The 18162-nt window shown below is 43.1% G+C and overlaps 1 protein-coding gene across 1 annotated transcript in view; it reads right to left on the reverse strand.

Moving 5' to 3' along the window:
• The window catches only part of LOC126235534 (Down syndrome cell adhesion molecule-like protein 1), a 210247-nt gene that overhangs the window by 105178 nt on the left and 86907 nt on the right, over window positions 1–18162 (reverse strand). Inside the window, exon 7 of the mRNA XM_049944253.1 lies at window positions 11777–12045. Within this exon, the coding sequence (XP_049800210.1) occupies window positions 11777–12045 (269 nt within the window). The remainder of the gene's footprint in view (window positions 1–11776; window positions 12046–18162) is intronic.

The raw sequence follows: 18162 nt of genomic DNA on the forward strand, positions 1-18162 counted from the left end.
AATTCCTTTTACTTCAATTTTTAAAAAAATCTACATATTATGTATAAAGTTTAGGTTTTCTTATTTTTCAGCACTTTTTTAATTTTTCCCTTCTGATTTTCTGGTTACATGACACTGAAAATTGTACACAATACACCTAGGAGCATACTTTACACTGTATCATGAGTTCAAGATTGCCTGTATGATGTTTTAAAATTATAATTAACGAAATGTTTAAAATGAAGAAAATGGAATTCCACCCAGGCCTGGGGTAAACTTCCTACTGTTATGGGGCAAAATGCCACACAAAAGAGCCGGCCGGGGTGGCCGAGTGGTTCTAGGCGCTACAGTCTGGAATCGCGCGACCGCTACGATCGCAGATTCGAATTCTGCCTCGGGCATGGATGTTTGTGATGTCCTTAGGTTAGTTAGGTTTAATTAGTTCTAAGTTATAGGGGACTGATGATCTTAGAAGTTAAGTCCCATAGTGCTCAGAGCCATTTGAACCATTTTTTTCCACACAAAAGAAATTATTATAACAGACTAAAGCAGAACTACAGTATTCGCCAGATACTGCAATTATTAACTTGTTTAATGTTTAGTATATCAAAATCATCACCATCATCACAATGATAATCATCATTGTTTCTGTCATCGTGATCGTATCAACCCATAACTGCCAAATGATTTTACTTCGACCTACGTTTATTTTTAGGTAGCTTTATTGACGTTCTGGGAAAAGAATTGTAAAATAAAAAAATGAAATAACCTCGAAATAAATTCTGTATTTTAGTCAAGCGCCAAATGGGGACCGTGACACATGCCACTCGTTTTCCATCTTCATTTACTTTTTGTGCCAGATAACGTCGCATTCGATATAGAGTCGCACACTGCACATATCGCACTTCTTCTTTGAATTTCTCTTGCAAATATGACATTATCTCTTTTTTCCAATGTCGCGCTTTCGGTTACACGCCCTGTTTGAGAAATCCTGATCTCAACTGGAACACTTGCAGTGGATGCCTTCGGATATGATGGACGTCCTACCCTTTTTGGATCAGAAGCAGCAGTTGGTTGAGCACTATATGCCCTTGCCACCAGCCTGCTAAACTGGAGCAGTGGAATATTTTCATTTGTGAGGCAGCAGACGACAGAAACAGTACATGGCCTCTGTTTGAAAGCGAATGACATTAGTTTCCTGCGAATAAATTGTTTTAGGTAATGATGTCAGTAATACCGAATCATCAGCTCATCATTGCTCAGGCTATCAGAAAAAAACTTGAAATTTCATGAAATAATTATTCAGCGAATCCATCATGCGACAAATCTTGAACAGTTCATACCTTTTGTCAGCTTGGATTCTGTTCGGATGTGATTCATCATTGAAGTGAAGGTGATACTTAATTTGTAGGTATCAGTTGCGGCCCTTACACTGTCACACACACCTTACGAGCATATCGAAGTTTACGCGTTCGATGGATCAAAGCTGTGATTATTGGTCTGTGTAGCATATTGGGCACTTTCACTGGCAGTCAAGTTCAGTACTTGTTCATCAAAACATTCTTCAGTGCAATCGAGTACAGACTTTCCTTTCAGTACCCCTACCAAATGGCATTAGCGTTCTTCAGTTTCCGATATACTGCTGTAGGTCTTACTGTAGGTAGCGTGTTCTGTTGCTCAGTTAGAAGCGATATTAGCTTTCGCTTTCTTCTTGCGATGGCCTGCATTTTCCTCATCCTCCCTTTCTTCAGTAGTACAAGTGGGACAAATGAAAGTGGCCCAGAGTGGATATCTCTTGCGGCGGTATTAACGGAGGAGGAAAAGACCTACAGTTACTTCCCATAAGATGGAGCAACTGCCCACACAGCCGACCGAACCTTGGAGCACATTTATACGATCTTCAAGCCTGACAGAATCGTTAGCAGAGGTCAGTCTGGTCGCGGCACTACCTGGCCACCCATGTTAGCTGATCTGTAAGTGTGCCATTACTCTGTGTGGGGAACCCTCAGGTTTAAGGCGTATCGCAACAACACTCGAAGTCTTCAAGAACTGCAGCAGAAAATTTCGGATGAGACTGCAGCAGTTCCAGCAGTCCACCTTAGATCCATCTTAAGCAGCTTGCTGGCCTGGGCCCAAAGGTGCCAGGAGATGAATAGTGGCCACTTTCACCATCTGCTATAGTGAGGTTACTACTGTATTTCCTTCTCTCTGCTGTGTTTCTTTATACCCTGGAACTCAGTTCTGGACCATTTTTCTTTGCACCCCCCGCCATCCTCCTCGTATGAGCTTCCAATGTACCTGGTGTTATACTGGAGCCAAGGTAGCCCCTGAGGGTCGGCAACACATATTACACCATAGAGGACAAGGTTGTCCATGCCCAAGGCATACCAAAGCACCATGGTAAACCAGCTCCGAAATTCAGTTCATGCCAGATGCGAACCTCGTGTACTGCGACCGTGAAGATTACGTCTTCGTCTCTGAATTGGACTGTTACTAGTGTGTGTGTGTGTATGTGTGTGTGTGTGTGTATGTGTGTGTGTGTTACCATGAACTTTTGTGGAAAATTAGAAGTGAACTTTTGTTTTTCTAAGTTAGGACACTTTTACTGGCATCGTTGTTGTTACTTTTCGTTTGTTGTACAGTCATCAACCTTGTGAACTTACATCAAAACATTTGTGTTTGTGAAAAATTACGAATTGTCAGTCACAACACCTGGTCCATTAGCTGGGAGAGTATCTTCCAATATATTTTAATCAGTCAGACCTCACATCTACACGATCTAGAGGGAGCTCGATAATGTCAGTGATCACTTCATATTCATGATCAGAAGAAGAAATAAAATTGTGATTATTTACAATATATTCACTTTTCTTTATAGAAAGTGCTTTATACTGAGTCGTTGTGCCTGGGGATTAAAGAAAAACGAAATGTTGTTTTAGGTAGAACCTGCCATGAGCCCCAAATGTGGATCGACGTTCAGAGAGCCCAAACGGGAAAATAAAATACGCCCTGGCAATAAACAATCTATGGACATCACCTAAAAACATTACAGAACATGCCACTACACAGGCGCTGACAGTTATTTACATAATAACATAACTTACACTGTTTCGAATATGTTCAACACTGGAAACGCTGAAAAAGTTTACTTCTTCACACAAATAATCCTCTACAGTTCACTCCTTTAACAACATCTAACAATCAATCAATGCACAAGCTTGAAGAGGTCTAAACAAAAATACAAAATAGTAATAATTGCTGCCAACATAATTAGAAATAAAAAATGTCCGCTACTAAGACAAATCCCCACATCAGGAACGTGGCAGTTAATGGGTTAAACATTAAAATATGACATTATCGTATCACTAATTTAAATACAAAACATTTTAACACAAGGAAACACAATGTATGTTTGTTATTTGGCCTTTTCTATGTCGACTTTTCTGCAGTTTTTGTATGTCCATCTTTTTGTATTGAGGTCTTAAGGACCAAGGCCGTTTACTACTGTAAGAAAATGAAACGCCACAGCCGTCCTTATGATCTTATTTACTGTCTAACTACCAGTTTCGGCGCTTCAATGCGGAATCTTCAGGCAGTAGTTGATGCTGAAGGGGTTATCATGATCCATACACACACTGCATCAGTGGCCAACATAACTTGTTTCTGCACTTTTCCGGTAAAGTCTGTATTCCTGCTTTATCTTCATTATAGACTCGATGGCGGGAAAGTTATGTTTATGCGTGTGAAATCTTATGGGACTTTACTGCTAAGGTCATCAGTCCCTGAGCTTACATACTACATAACCTAAATTATCCTAAGGACAAACACACGCACACCTATGCCCGATGGAGGACTCGAACCTCCGCCGGGATTAGCCGCACAGTCCATGACTGCAGCGCCCCAGACCGCTCGGCTAATCCCGCGCGGCAAAGTTATGTTTAGACTGCAATGTATCGAAGTTGCTGGAAAAAAATCCATTTGTGCTTTATTTAACCCAATTATTGTTCCGGCCTGAGCCAACCTAGTCTTCCCCTGCCACTTGGGTTCCTTTATTAAACGGGTTATTTATGCCGTTACTTTCGGCAAACTGATACGCTAAACGTTGGAAGTGTTTAAACCTAAGGCCATAGAACATAGGATTCAGACAGACAAAGTGCTCCGCCAATTCAGTTTCCTCTGTCTCAGAAATTACTATCTTGAAACACCTCAATGATGTTACCTCTTAGCCGGCTGTAAGTCTTTTACGCAATGTGGATTCATTACACTCAAGCCTTTTAGCTGCATTTATAGTGGAAGATCAATTTTCTATCAGTTCTTAGCCTTCTATAATGTTTTTGAAGTCAGCGGCGTGGAGGATTCTTTTCTCTTGTAGTTTCTGTAACATGTAGTAGAACTAGTCTGATTAATACTCAATCAGTCTAAGCGAAATAGTGAACTTTAAACTGAGGTCCATTAAATATGTTAAACAGACCTCGCATTCAATATAAAAATCAAAAAAAGAAAAGAGAAACGTCTTGGATCAAAGGTACGCATACGGAAATTTGCCCCAGCTAGTTCGTAGGTTCGTGACGCTGATTCCTGAACTTGTGGTTTCAGTTGCATTATAAGGCAACTTGTTAGATATATACCTACATACGACGTATTTGTAATTCTTTGGGATTTTGTTATAGCAGGCACATAGCCATCACTTAAACTGTAAATACTTTGATCGAAAGCTCCAAAAAGTAACTCACCTCTTATCTCAAAAGCTTCAAAGTGTAAACCACTACCACAACACACCTGACTCTTCCACCATAAAAGCTGCCAACTGAAGATACAGGGCTGCCACACTACACTCACAAGTAGGGAAAACACTGGGTTCGGATCTTTGTCCCATGCACACCTTTGATCCCGCTACCCTAACCATTTTACACGGAAACATCGTAACGTGAAAGACAAGAAAAGCACCAGGGAAGGCGTCTGATGTCCAAGGAGAGATCCGACGGGAAGAAACGTGCATGACCTGGCGAACTGGAGACCACACCAGCAAAACTTTCGTCTGCGACACTTTTGTGCAGAGTGTAATTATCTCATATTCTGTTCAACATCATCAGGTAAAATTCAACGTGAGCAGTTGATAGAACAATTCGACGTAGACCGATTCATTTTCACTGTAGAAAGCGAATGTAAAGTGTAGGGAGTCTCCGCTCTACGGCCATAGAATGCTTACATCACTCTTTCGTTCCTTAGAGTATCTACAATGTTGCCTTATCGCATAGTTGAGATTGGGCCATGACTGAAATGACAACAGCATCGTTGCCACAGTTGTAGCCAAACACATCAACTTCAATGAGAATGATGTCGGTACTTGCACATCCCTTCACCCCTTTTTCAAATTAACCAACAAAAATGTTGTAACAATATTCACATGCATTCACTCTATGAAACTGCAAAGCGCTGAAGCTGTCCCTTATTTCTGTCATTCCATTCGCTGTACGGACTGTACAGTAGGGGCGAGAAACTACATAGCTGTATGATACCGACAGGCTTTTGTAAGAGGGGAGAGAGGGTAGGGACTGGTTGTGGTGATGGTTGTGGTGGTGGTGGTGGTGGTGGTGGGGAGGCAAGGGATCACTCCCCCCCCCCCTCCCCTGTAGTTACAGGATTTTCATACACTTCAATGCTAGGAGCTAGGAGATGTAATTAGCTTTCTGTGGGAAGGCAATGTGTCTACGCAGTAGACACAAAAACTGAATAAAGTCGGTTTAATGCAATTTATCTGCTAACTAGTATATCTGAGTTCTTCATGTAGGTATACTTGCTTATTATATATACAGGGTGGTCCATCTGAAGTTTCGGATGAGATTATCTCGAAAACTGTACATCGGGTAAAAATAGTGGGTAAGACAAGCTCGTAAGCACAAAGGGGGACATCAAATGATACTCTACGTGACCCCCAGCCCCCACCCGATTGGGTGGGGCGGGGCCAACTTTTAAATCTTAAATCTAAACCCCCATTTTTTATGGCAGGTTCCGATTCTCCATAAAAAAAGTAATCAAGTTTTTTTTCCAACTCTTTTTAAACCATTGAAAAATGACGCTGAAATCTAGAAAAATTAGAATTGGGGAAGAACTCCGATTTATTTAGAATGATCCGAGAAGGACGCATCAAATCGATACAAAATGTGCACCAGTTATTTAATTACGCCAAATTAAGCTATTTTTTTACACAATGTATCCTACCCGTCACAGTTTTTGATGGAGGGAGGTGGAATGGTATTAAAATCTCGCTAGGGAACTCTTCACAGTTGCATTACTCACCCGACTGTGGCCAAACTGCGAACTATGGCTCAGTATAAAGGTCAGAGCAATGCGACCAGACGTCACTTCACTTTCAGATTGTGAGCCGTAAAAATCAACTGGCGAAAGTAAATTATTCTTTAGCGAAACATGGCTCTCTATCCTCCTACAGAGATTGTTGATATGATGTTAATTTTACGTGAATGCCATAACAATTACGCTGCAGCTGCGCAATTGTAGGCGGATCGTTTCCCAAACAGACGAAAACCAAGCGAAAACATTATTCGGAATTGCACTCAACGAGCTCGAAATAGATACATGCACCGCCCACCTCGTCATCGCGAATAAAATGAAAACGACGCTCTTGCCCTTACAGTTCTCGCCTGTGTTCAACTGGATCCCGAAATTAGAGGTCGTGCGATTCAGAGACAAACTGGAATACCGAACTCAACTGTTCTGAGGATTTTGAAGGCATATAACTATCATACGTATCATATCACATTGACACAGGCATTAACGCCGAAAGAAACGCAGATACGCGTGCATTTCTGCCAGTGGGCCCTGGAAATGATAAGAGGTGACAATGATTTTTTTTTAGATTCATTATGTTCACTGATGAAGCCACATTGAAAAACAATGGCGAATTAAGTCGTCATGCTTCTCATTATTGGTCCCCTGTCAATCCACACTGGCACAGACCCGTCGACACTCAACACAAATGGTCGTTAATGGCCTGGTGTGGAATTTTAGACGGTTACTTGATAGGACCGTATTTTTTTTGACCGAAATGTTACTGGTGAATCTTATTTACAACTTCTCCGCGATGATTTGTTGGAGCTAATGGAAGATGTTGATATAGAAACTAGGCAACGAATGTGGTTCCAACAGGACGGAGCAGCTCCCCATTATGCTAAAAACGTGCGGAACGTTTTGAATTTAGGGTACCCTGGTCGGTGGATAGGACGCGATGGACTAATTCAGTGGCCTCCACGTTCACGAGACCTAACATCTCCTGATTTATTGTTGTCGGGTTATTTAAAAAATATTGTTTATGAAAGACAGCCCAAAATCAGAAACGATATCGAGCAACGCATTCGAAGAGGGTGTGCAGCCCTACGACGAGATGTGCTGCTCAAAACTGTGGACAACTTTCGCAGACGATTGATTTTATGCATTGAAGCGAAAGGGGGAAAATTTTGAACAATTTCTTCGTGGCTAATTCCATTAATTAAGCACCCCAAATTGTGAAAGGCAAGGGGACTCACACTAATGAAGCACCCCAACATGTGAGAGGCTAGGGGACTGACACTAATGAAGCACCCAATGGGAACATCATTTTACTACGTCCATGTCGTTGTTCCTGGGTAACGCTAATAGCAGGATACAGTAAATTTTGTACAAAAATAGCTTAATTTGGCGAAACCAAGAAATTGTTTCACATTTTTTAGGATTTGATACGTCCTCCTCGGATCATTCTAAATAAATCGGGGTTCTTCCCAATTTTAATTTTTTCGATTTCAGCGCCATCTGTCAATGGTTTAAAAATGTTACAGACAAAATTTGATTACTTTTTTTAATGGAGAATCCGAATCTGCAATAAAAACGGGTGTTTCCATCTAAGATTTAAAAGTTACCCCCCCGCCCCACCCAAGGGGGCGGGGGCTGGGTGTCACGTGTAGTATCGTTTGATGTCCTGCTTTGAACTTACGAACTTGTCTTACACACTATTTTAACCCGATGTATAGTTTTCGAGACAATCTCATCCGAAACTTCTGATGGACCACCCTGTATATGTAAAAGTCAAGTATGACATAAGGGTAAAGAGGGGGACAATTTTCTTGGTGTTGGATATGTTCCCTGCATGCAGTACACTGGGTTTTTATATTAGTTTCACGATTAAGTTAGTTGTTCTAAAATAGAACTGTACATATAAACGTCTTTTATTGTAATAAAATTTGGGTGTTTTATATTACTGTATAACATTTGACGTTTTGCATGGTTGTCTGTCTAGGAGCAATTTTACCATACGAATCGTCCCTCAGGCAGAATCATTTACAGAAAAGTTTAGTTCTTATGGCATCAGACGTATCGAAAGAAATAAACGCATTTATATAAAAAACCGGACGAGTAAGAGTGGGCACCGCGCACTGAGGGTTCCATACGAACTTAATTATGTGTATAGGTAGCTCATCTGTAGGTTTTGATCAAAGAGTTTGCGAGTATCAAAATATGAGACATAAATGGCCGTATGTTTTGATTGCATTGACTTAGAAACTTAAATTGTTTTTAAGTTGTAAAGAGGCCGTAGACTTTAGTATGTCACATAAATTTAAAATTGACACCTCTCTCCGTTCCTCAGGTCATAAAATAAGATAGCCAGAGGGATAAAAAAAAGATGCTGTAAAGCACGGAACTTTACAAATGGCAACTTTAGAGTGCTGCCCCTTCCTCGAAAATTTTCTGCTTACGGCTATGCTTATCAGAGCACTTCGTCCGCGGTCTTCGATTTTTAGTTTCAGATGTGGTTCATGTACATACCAATATTGCCCCTCTTTTCCTAGAACTTGGACCTATTTTCCTGAGAATTTTGAGCCTATCACTCTATCTTATATCGTCGAAGATGTTTTATAGATGAGGGCTCTTCCAGAAAATACAGACATTCTTGTAAGTAGGGGAATAGTGCTGAGGTCTGGATGGCTTCTATATCGGAATACAAACTCCTAGTGCCAATTTTTACATTACAATGAATAGCTGACGGTTCGGTGGCATGACGTCTCGGAAAACTTGAAATCTGTGGCAATGTTTCCTTTTGAGAAGCTTTCAAAATCGTTTGATTTTTTTCAACATAACACTGGAAAACAGTGGCAAAACAGTGAAATATGACAAAAATGGTGAACATACTTGGAAAATAGCCGTCAGAACATAACATGGAAATTGGTAAGAAATAATATCGAATTGAGAAAAAAAAGAAAGAAATTCGCCGCAAAATAAAAACAATTTGTCTTTTTGCTACCTATAGCTTACACCTAATGCCCCAAAAGTTTTCAACATCTTGCAGCATCTTACCCTGCCGAATGTCGACAAATCGTATGGCGGGATAAACACTTGGAAAGAGATGTTCAGGCTGGTCTATTTATCTTCACCATCCCAAATAACTTTTTGTCCAAAAGCAAAATACAAAATGTACGAAGTAAAAGTCGTTCAGCTACCCAGGGGAACATTAACCAGCATGACAGCTTTCATTGTAACTTTATTCGTTACGTATACAGGGTGATCCATTGATCGTGACCGGGCCAAATATCTCACGAAATAAGCGTCAAACAAAAAAGCTACAAAGAACGAAACTTGTCTAGCTTGAAGGGGAAAACCAGATGGTTCTATGGTTGTCCCACTATATGGCGCTGCCATAGGTCAAACGGATGTCAACGGTTTTTTTTAAAATAGGAACCCCCATTTTTTATTACATATTCGTGTAGTACGCAAAGAAATATGAATGTTTTAGCTGGACCAGTTTTATCGCTTTGTGATAGATAGCGCTGTAATAGTCACAAACGTGTAAGTACGTGGTATCACGTAACATTCCGCCGGTGCGGACGGTATTTGCTTCGTGATACATTACCCTTGTTAAAATGGACCGTTTGCCAATTGTGGAAAAGGTCGATATCGTGTTGATGTATGGCTATAGTGATTAAAATCCCCAACAGGCGTGTGCTATGTATGCTGCTCGGTATCCTGGACGAAATGATCCAAGTGTCCGGACCGTTTTCCGGATAGTTACGTCATTTAAGGAAACAGGAAGTGTTCAGCCACATGTGAAACGTCAACCACGACCTGCAACAAATTATGATGCCCAAGTAGATGTTTTAGCTGCTGTCGCGGATAATCCGCACATAAGTAGCAGACAAATTGCGCGAGAATCGGGAATCTCAAAAACGTCGGTGTTGAGAACGCTACATCAACATCGATTGCACCCGTACCATATTTCTATGCACCAGGAATTGCATGGCGACGACTTTGAACGTCATGTACAGTTGTGCCGCTGGGCACAAGAGAAATGACGGGACGATGACAGATTTTTATGAACGCGTTATATTGAGCGACGAAGCGTCATTCACCAAGAGTGGAAACGTAAACCGGCATAATACGCACTATTGGGCAAAGGAAAATCCACGATGGCTGCGACAAGTGGAACATCAGAGACCTTGGCGGGTTAATTTTTGGTAATTGGCCCCCATTTTATCGATGGCAATCTAAATGGTGCAATGTATGCTGATTTCCTACGTAATGTTCTACCGATGTTACTACAAGATGTTTCACTACATGTCAGAATGGCGATGTACTTCCAACATGATGGATGTCCGGCACATAGCTAGCGTGCGTTTGAAGCGGTACTGAATAGCGTATTTCATGACAGGTCGTCGAAGCACCATACCATGGCCCGCACGTACACCAGATATGACGTCCCCGGCTTTCTTTCTGTGGGGAAAGTTGAAGGATATTTGCTATCGTGATCCACCGACAACGCCTGACAACATGCGTCAGCACACTGTCAATGCATGTGCGATCTTTATGGAAGGCGAACTACTCGCTGTTGAGAGCAATGTCGTTACACGTATTGCCAAATGCATTGAGGTTGACGGACATCATTTTGAGCATTTATTGCATTAATGTGGTATTTACAGGTAATCACGCTGTAACAGCGTGCGTTCTCAGAAATGATAAGTTCACAAAGGTACGTGTATCACATTGGAACAACCGAAATAAAATGTTCTGTATTTTTATTGGAAAAAAACCTACCTGTTACCTGTTACCAACTGTTCGTCTAAAATTGTGAGCCAGATGTCTGTGACTATTACAGCGCCATCTATCACAAAGCGAAAAAAGTGGTCCAACTAAAACATTCATATTTCTTTACGTACTGCACGAATATGTAATAAAAATGGCGGTTCCTATAAAAAAAACGCAGTTGATATCCGTTTGACCTATGGCAGCGCCATCTAGCGGGCCAACCATAGCGCCATCTGGTTTCCCCCTTCAAACTAGACAAGTTTCGTTCTTGGTAGTTTTTTCGTTTGGCGCTTATTTCGTGAGATATTTGGCCCAGTCACGATCAATGGACCTCCCTGTATATGAACAGCAGTACGTCTTTTTTGAATAGTACCCTGTCTTAATTTCTTGTCAAGAGCTGTTCGAGAACGTGTCACAGTGTACTATTAACGATTTCGAACAACTTTTGAGGGGAGGAAGCGGATTACTGTACAAAAAAGGTAGGGTACCATTTAAAAAAGACGTACTGCTGTTAGTATCTTCGTAACGAACAACGTTACAAGAAAATCTATCAAGCTGGTTAATGTTCCCCTGGTAGCTACACAACATTCACTTAACACATTTTATGCTTTTCGAAGGACATCATTTTCGACCTTGACTGCATGTTTGTTAGAAATTATTATTTAAATTTTGCTCCTGGACACCCAGAAGAACATAGAGAGTTGAGACAGTGTGGTTATGCGAGACGTACTTCTTGGTCCAGCGCCGCACGGGCGGCGGCTGCCCCACGGCGAGGCAGGGCAGCGAGAGCTGGGCGCGCGGCGGTGCTGCCATCTGTCGGCTGAAGGAGGCGATCCTGGCGGGCGCGCGGCCAGACGGCGCCTGCTGCACGCGGCGCGAGGGGGCGCCCTCGCCGGCCGCCGTGGCTGCCGACACCCACAGCTCGTAGCGGCGCTGCTCCGCCAGGTGCGACACGCGGTACCACGTCTGGCCCGCCGGGATGTCGAACCGGTCCCGCGTCTGCAACACGCACCCCTCCCTCACTCTCGCGCAGGAGCGAGCAGTGGTTTCCGAACTGCGGAAGGCGGCGACATTTTCCGATCGGTAATATTGTACCAGGGCTCTCAAAAGCGTTTAAAATCTGTACCTCTTTTCAGTTTCACAGGCAGATACTAAAGCTGAATCAAAGATATGACCTATAGGTAGCATGTTGAACCACCGACCTCAGACCTGCCGACTCTTTGCATACTTCCGTAATACGTAGTTTTATGGCTTGTGAGCGCGAGTCGCAACTCCTGCAAGGTAGACTTCCCTCGAGGATTAGTGATTAGGGACGGCACAGGACAGCCTAATCCCCAGGCGGAGCGGTACCTGCATATTCTAGTGCCCTATTACAGACGTTAGAGCTCCAGTTCACCTCAAAAGGGGACTGCGCCTACTTTTCATCACAGATTTAATCCACATTTATGGTATATGTAAGAATTCGTCTCACAAGGGGACCCTCCATAATGTAAATCACGGATTTCGATACGTTTCAAATATATAAGGCTCACCGGCCACTTGACTCTTACGGGAATCGGCAATGCGCTGCGAGTAATGAGTTTAATGGGCGGGGGCATTACGAATGTAGTGCGGGACAATACGTTGAGTATGTGGGTTTCGCGGGAGGCGTGCCAGAGATAAATCCCTGCAGTCGCGCTATCCTCTGTGTCCTCGGTGGCTCAGATGGAGCCAGCACTCTAGCTCAGCGTGTTCGGCCAGAGGGTTAGCTGCCCTCTGTAATAAAAAAACTGAGTTAATAGATCAACAACGAACTTAAAAGGGTGTCTTACGACGTTCGCCCCGATCAGATTCAACGAACAAAATGAAATTAAAAAAAAAAAGATGGATAGAGCGTCTGCCATGTAAGCAGGAGATCCCGGTTTCGAGTCCCAGTCGGGGCACACATTTTCATCTGTCCCCGTTAACGTATGTCAACGCCTGTAAGCAGCTGAGGGTGTTCGTTTCATTGTAATTTCGTTTCAAATATGTTGTAGAGGCACTTACTCTGAGTATCTGGCTATCCAATTTTTTTAGCGAGGGGCCTTGGTTTTTGAGAATATCGATTTTGAAGTTCACTGCGCACTTTGTATATTGGTAACATTACATATATTCCGAGCTCGTCAGCGTAGCGCAGCGGTAAAGGTTCACGGCTACCGTGCTGGAGGTACCGTGCTCGAATCCAGCTTGCGGAGTAGATTTTCGGCGTATTTAATGGCACTTGTGATTTCACCTTTTGATTCTTCGTTCAACTCCTCTACTTGTGGATCTTGTTCAGGCTGCACTACTGCAGAAACACTTGGTTCTTCCATTTCACAGAATTTTTCTAGCACACGGCACTAGAGACGCTTTGCGAGCAACTGACGCTATAATTAGATGCGAACGTAAAGGAATGCAACTCACATCCTCATTGGCCGCAACTAGGAGCTGGGGTTCCCGTTACGGCTAACGGTATCCACGGGAGAGGGGACGATAATGGGCGGAGATCGATTTCAGGTAACACAAGAAGCGGCTGTTTTACGAACATTTGGAACTCCAATTGCGAACAACAAACGGAATGAATATCTGAAAAAATTAATAACTGAATATATCTTTATAATTTGGCACACCTTGTTGATATTCTTTGAAATAAAACCGAAAAATTCGGTCGATTTTGAAAAGAAAAAAAGAAAAGAAACTACACGAGCAGGATTCGAACATTGTACCTCCAGTGCGGTAGCCGTGAACCTATATCGCTGCGCTACGCTGACTTATTCGGAATACACGTAATGTTACAGGTGTACAAAGAAAGCAATGAACTTCAAAATAGATTTTCTCAAAAACCAAGGCCCGTCGCTAAAAAAAACGGATATCCTGGTAGTCAGGGTGAGTGCCTCTACAACATATTTGAAGCGCATCAAAATCCGTGATTTACAGTATGGAGGGCCCCCTTGTCAGAAGTGGGAACTCCAGAAGGCTTGGCGTTTAGGAAAAAAAAAAAAAAAAAAAAAAAAAAAAAGAAAATGCATCTTTGGCGTGGGTCGGTGAGCCATGAGCTATGTAATCAGATGGTCATGAGGTCGAGTCCCTTAGCGGTAACATTTCTCTATTTTTCAATTTTTACAATACTTATACTGCAAATTAACCGAACTAATGCTCTCTGTATTTATGAATATTTTCGCAAAAGGAGCGACCACGAGGACTACGCAAGTAATTTTCCAAGAAGGGACCGTTATTGAAACATACGGGAATTCGTTAGTTTCATTTTGACGTTCGATCACCGTTAAGTGCGGTCGGTTGACAGATTGTGTGGCGAGAATCTTTTATGAATGTAATCAAAGATTGTGCCTCTACAGAAACGTTAAAACAAGAATGTAAGTATAAAAATTCGCCAACGGGCTTGCCACAGTGGTAACTGCGGTTACAATCAGATGACCAAAATTACGCGCTGTCGGGCTGGGCTAGCACTTGGATGGGTGACCGTCAGGTCTTCCGAGCGCTGTTGACAAGCGGGGTGCACTCAGTCCGTGTGAGACTAATTGAGGAGCTACTTGATGGGGAAGTAGCGGCTCCGGTCAAGAAAACTGACGACGGCCGCGAGAGCGGTGTGCTGACCACATGCGCTTCCATATCCGCATGAAGTGACGCTTTTGGGCCGAGGATGATATGGCGGTCGGTAGGTAGTGCTGGGCCTTCAACTCCTGTTTGGACGGAAAAGAGTGAAAAATTAAAACGTATGCAAGATGCTGAGAGAATTACTGCTTCCCCTGCTTTTAAGATGAGTGTAACCCCAGGAAGTGTAAATCATCAAATATAATGAAACGATTTAATTTTGCATACGAAATTTTCGTGTATGCCTTACAATCCTTTCCTGGGAATTGTTTTACTGCGTGCTCGTGGATTCTGTAAGTACAACAATTTCTTGAAAATTTATTTGTTGTGCGACATTTCGTTTGCCTTTCCTTACACTCCTTACACGCACAGGTTCCGCCGTGCCAACCGCTTACTAAAACCTACGCTACCATAAATGGCTCAAGGTACTCTTCTCGGGTATGCAGCCGGCCATTGTGGCCGAGCGGTTGTAGGCGCTTCAGTCTGGAACCGCGCAACCACTACGGTCGCAGGTTCGAATCTTGCCTTGGGCATGGGCGTGTGTGATGATGTCCTTAGGTTAGTTAGGTTTAAGTAGCTCTAAGTTCTAGGGGACTGACGAACTCAGATGTTAAGTCCCACAGTGCTCAGAGACATTTGATCGGGTATGCAGCTGGGTAATGTAGTCATCTTGACTATAGTGTAAGTAGGCTGCACAAGGGAACCTGTTAATAATGCACTTTATTTCGCAAACCTCATCAGTTAGTAAGAATGTTCTTAGCAACGGAAGGTCGCGGCCCATGTTCTGTACCCGAGAAGACTATCATCAGTCATTACGGCGACAAAGTCTACGTAAGCACATAAATGGCTCATGCTTTGCCCTACCAGCGCCAAAGAGGCTACTTTTCTAAACGATTGACCATCTGGAGCTCCGACTTCTGTCACTTTCATTTCTGGCCAAGCCCTGCGTATACCATAAATTTGGACGAAATCGTCGATGACGAATAGGCGCGGCCGCTTGTCAGTTCGCCTGTCCGAAGAAGGATCTGTCGCTCTTCGACAACGCACGACACGCCCATGGCAGCATCTACGGCGGTAAGAAGACAGTACTGTCTTTACTGGTTGGATTTAGTATCAGAGAAGCACTGCTACAGGCTATTGCAGAGCTACTACCTGAAGCTGATGTATTGCTGAACAAATGTTTTTTGAATGATATTTCAGTAGTGCGATTTGTATGCATGTGTATCTGATATTGTTGGTTGGGAGTAGCACCACTGTTCGCAATGATGTATCAACGGCACCTCGTAATATGTCGCAACTTACAAGTGAGCTGCGTCGGGTAGCCGTGTGGTCTGTGGCGCCTTGCCACGGTTCGTGCGGCTGCCCCTGTTGGAGGTTCGAGTTCTCCCTCGGGCTTGGGTGTGTGTGTGTGTGTTGTCCTTAGTGTAAGTTAGTTTAAGTTAGATTAAGTAGTGTGTAAGCCTAGGGACCGATTATATCAGCAATTTGGTCCCATAGGAACATACCAAAAATTTTTCCTTACAAGTGAAGTTACAACAAAAGGATGGAGCAAAGGAAACGCATGTTTTTCACTATTTAATGACTGGGACACGGTTTGATAAAAATAATAAAAACAAGTCTTAAGTGATAGATTTTTTAATCCAGTTTTGAAATACACATACTTTAATTAGGTTTCAAAAATAATGCCTTGGAGATGACGTCCTTCTTGCTGGATACAAATTTGGATCCTCTCCCGAAAGTTGTGCATGGCTTTCTCCAACATTTCATTCGGCACGGCTTCAATTTTCAGACGAACGGAATTCTTCGGGTCATCGATTGTGCGAGGCTTGTTCATCTACATCCACATTTATACTCCGCAAGCCAGCCAACGGCGTGTGGCGGAGGGCACTTTACGTGCCAGTGCATTACCTCCCTTTCCTGTTCCAGTCGCGTATGGTTCGCGGGAAGAACGACTGCCGGAAAGCCTCCGTGCGCGCTCGAATCTCTCTAGTTTTACATTAGTGATCTCCGTGAGAGGTATAAGTAGGGGGAAGCAATATATTCGGTACCTCATCCAGAAAAGCATCCTCTCGAAAGCTGGACAGCAAGCTACACCGCGACGCAGAGCGCCTCTCTTGCAGAGTCTGCCACTTGAGTTAGCTAAACATCTCCGTAACGCTATCACGCTTACCAAATAAGCCTACGACGAAGCGCACCGCTCTTCTTTGGATTTGCAGACTTCTGATTTTAAATATCCCACAAAACGAAATCGCATATCGACAAATCTCGAAATAACATGTCCTGGGAACATCTGTCTAACCACTTCCATGGATGCTCTCGCTGTGTGAGCTATAGCACCGTCCTGCTGAAACCATATTTCTCTCATGTTTACTTGACGTCTTTCAAGTTCTGGACGAAGAAAGTTGTTTAACATTTTAACGTAGCTCGCCGGTGTCACAGTAACTGCAGTTCCTTCCTCTTCAAAAAAATAGGGTCCAACAATCCCCATCTTTGAAATGCAGCACCACACTGTTACTTTTAAACTGTGGAGAGGTCTTTGGTGTAATTCATGTGGGTTCTCCGGCGCCCAATACCGACAATTTTGAACATTGACGTAACCGTCTACATGAAAATGTGCTTCATCACTCATGAAGACTGTAGCATTTGCATCTTCCATAAAAATTTCGTCCATTACGCGACAAAACTCTTTTCGCTGCACAAAATCCCCTTCACTAAGCTGCTGGACGATCATTATCTTGTACGGGTGAAACTTAAGATCATCACGTGAAGATGTGGTGAAGCGAACGATGTGACATACCCAGCGCTACAGCCTGTCGTCTAGCCGATCGTTTCGGACTAGCAAGAACTGCCTTTCTCACTCGGTACTGGAGTACGAACTGAACGGGGATGACCAGGTGGCTTCTTTTTCATCACAGGTCCAGTACTTCTAAACGCTGCAAACCACCGGAGTCAGTATTTCGGTCAGGCACTGCACCTCGACGTCCAACTCTAAAATTTTGACGGAAAAATTGCACTGTGACTACGGAATCATTGTTTCTAAAGTACTGCTCGACAACGAACACACGATACCCTCTGCTCCAACGATCCATAGCGACTGAAACTGGATTGTATGGGCAGTCTGCCAACATTCATTCAAGGTCAATACCCTCTCTCGTCCCCGCGTACTAGCGGTTCAAAAAACATGTATTTCCTCTGCTCCACCCTGTATATTTCTACGTAGTCACCACCACGTTCTATCGCCTTACGCCAGCGTTGTGTATGAGTGTGTCTTCGCTGTTGGTAAAAGCTGTCTTCCTATACTCTTGGCCAGATCTTCATTATATGAATGACAGTTTTACATCAAAGTTGCCCGTACAGACGAAAGCCCAAGGACGCCAGTTCTGTGCTATAGGGTGGATGAGGCAATGATGTCCAACCCAGTTTGGCGAAGCGTTTGTAGGTCATGTTGGAGGAATATTTATTTTGAATTCTTGTCAGACCGAAGAAGTCGGTAATCGTTCCTGTGTT

Source organism: Schistocerca nitens, chromosome 2, assembly GCF_023898315.1.
Source record: "Schistocerca nitens isolate TAMUIC-IGC-003100 chromosome 2, iqSchNite1.1, whole genome shotgun sequence".
Lineage (NCBI taxonomy): Eukaryota > Metazoa > Arthropoda > Insecta > Orthoptera > Acrididae > Schistocerca > Schistocerca nitens.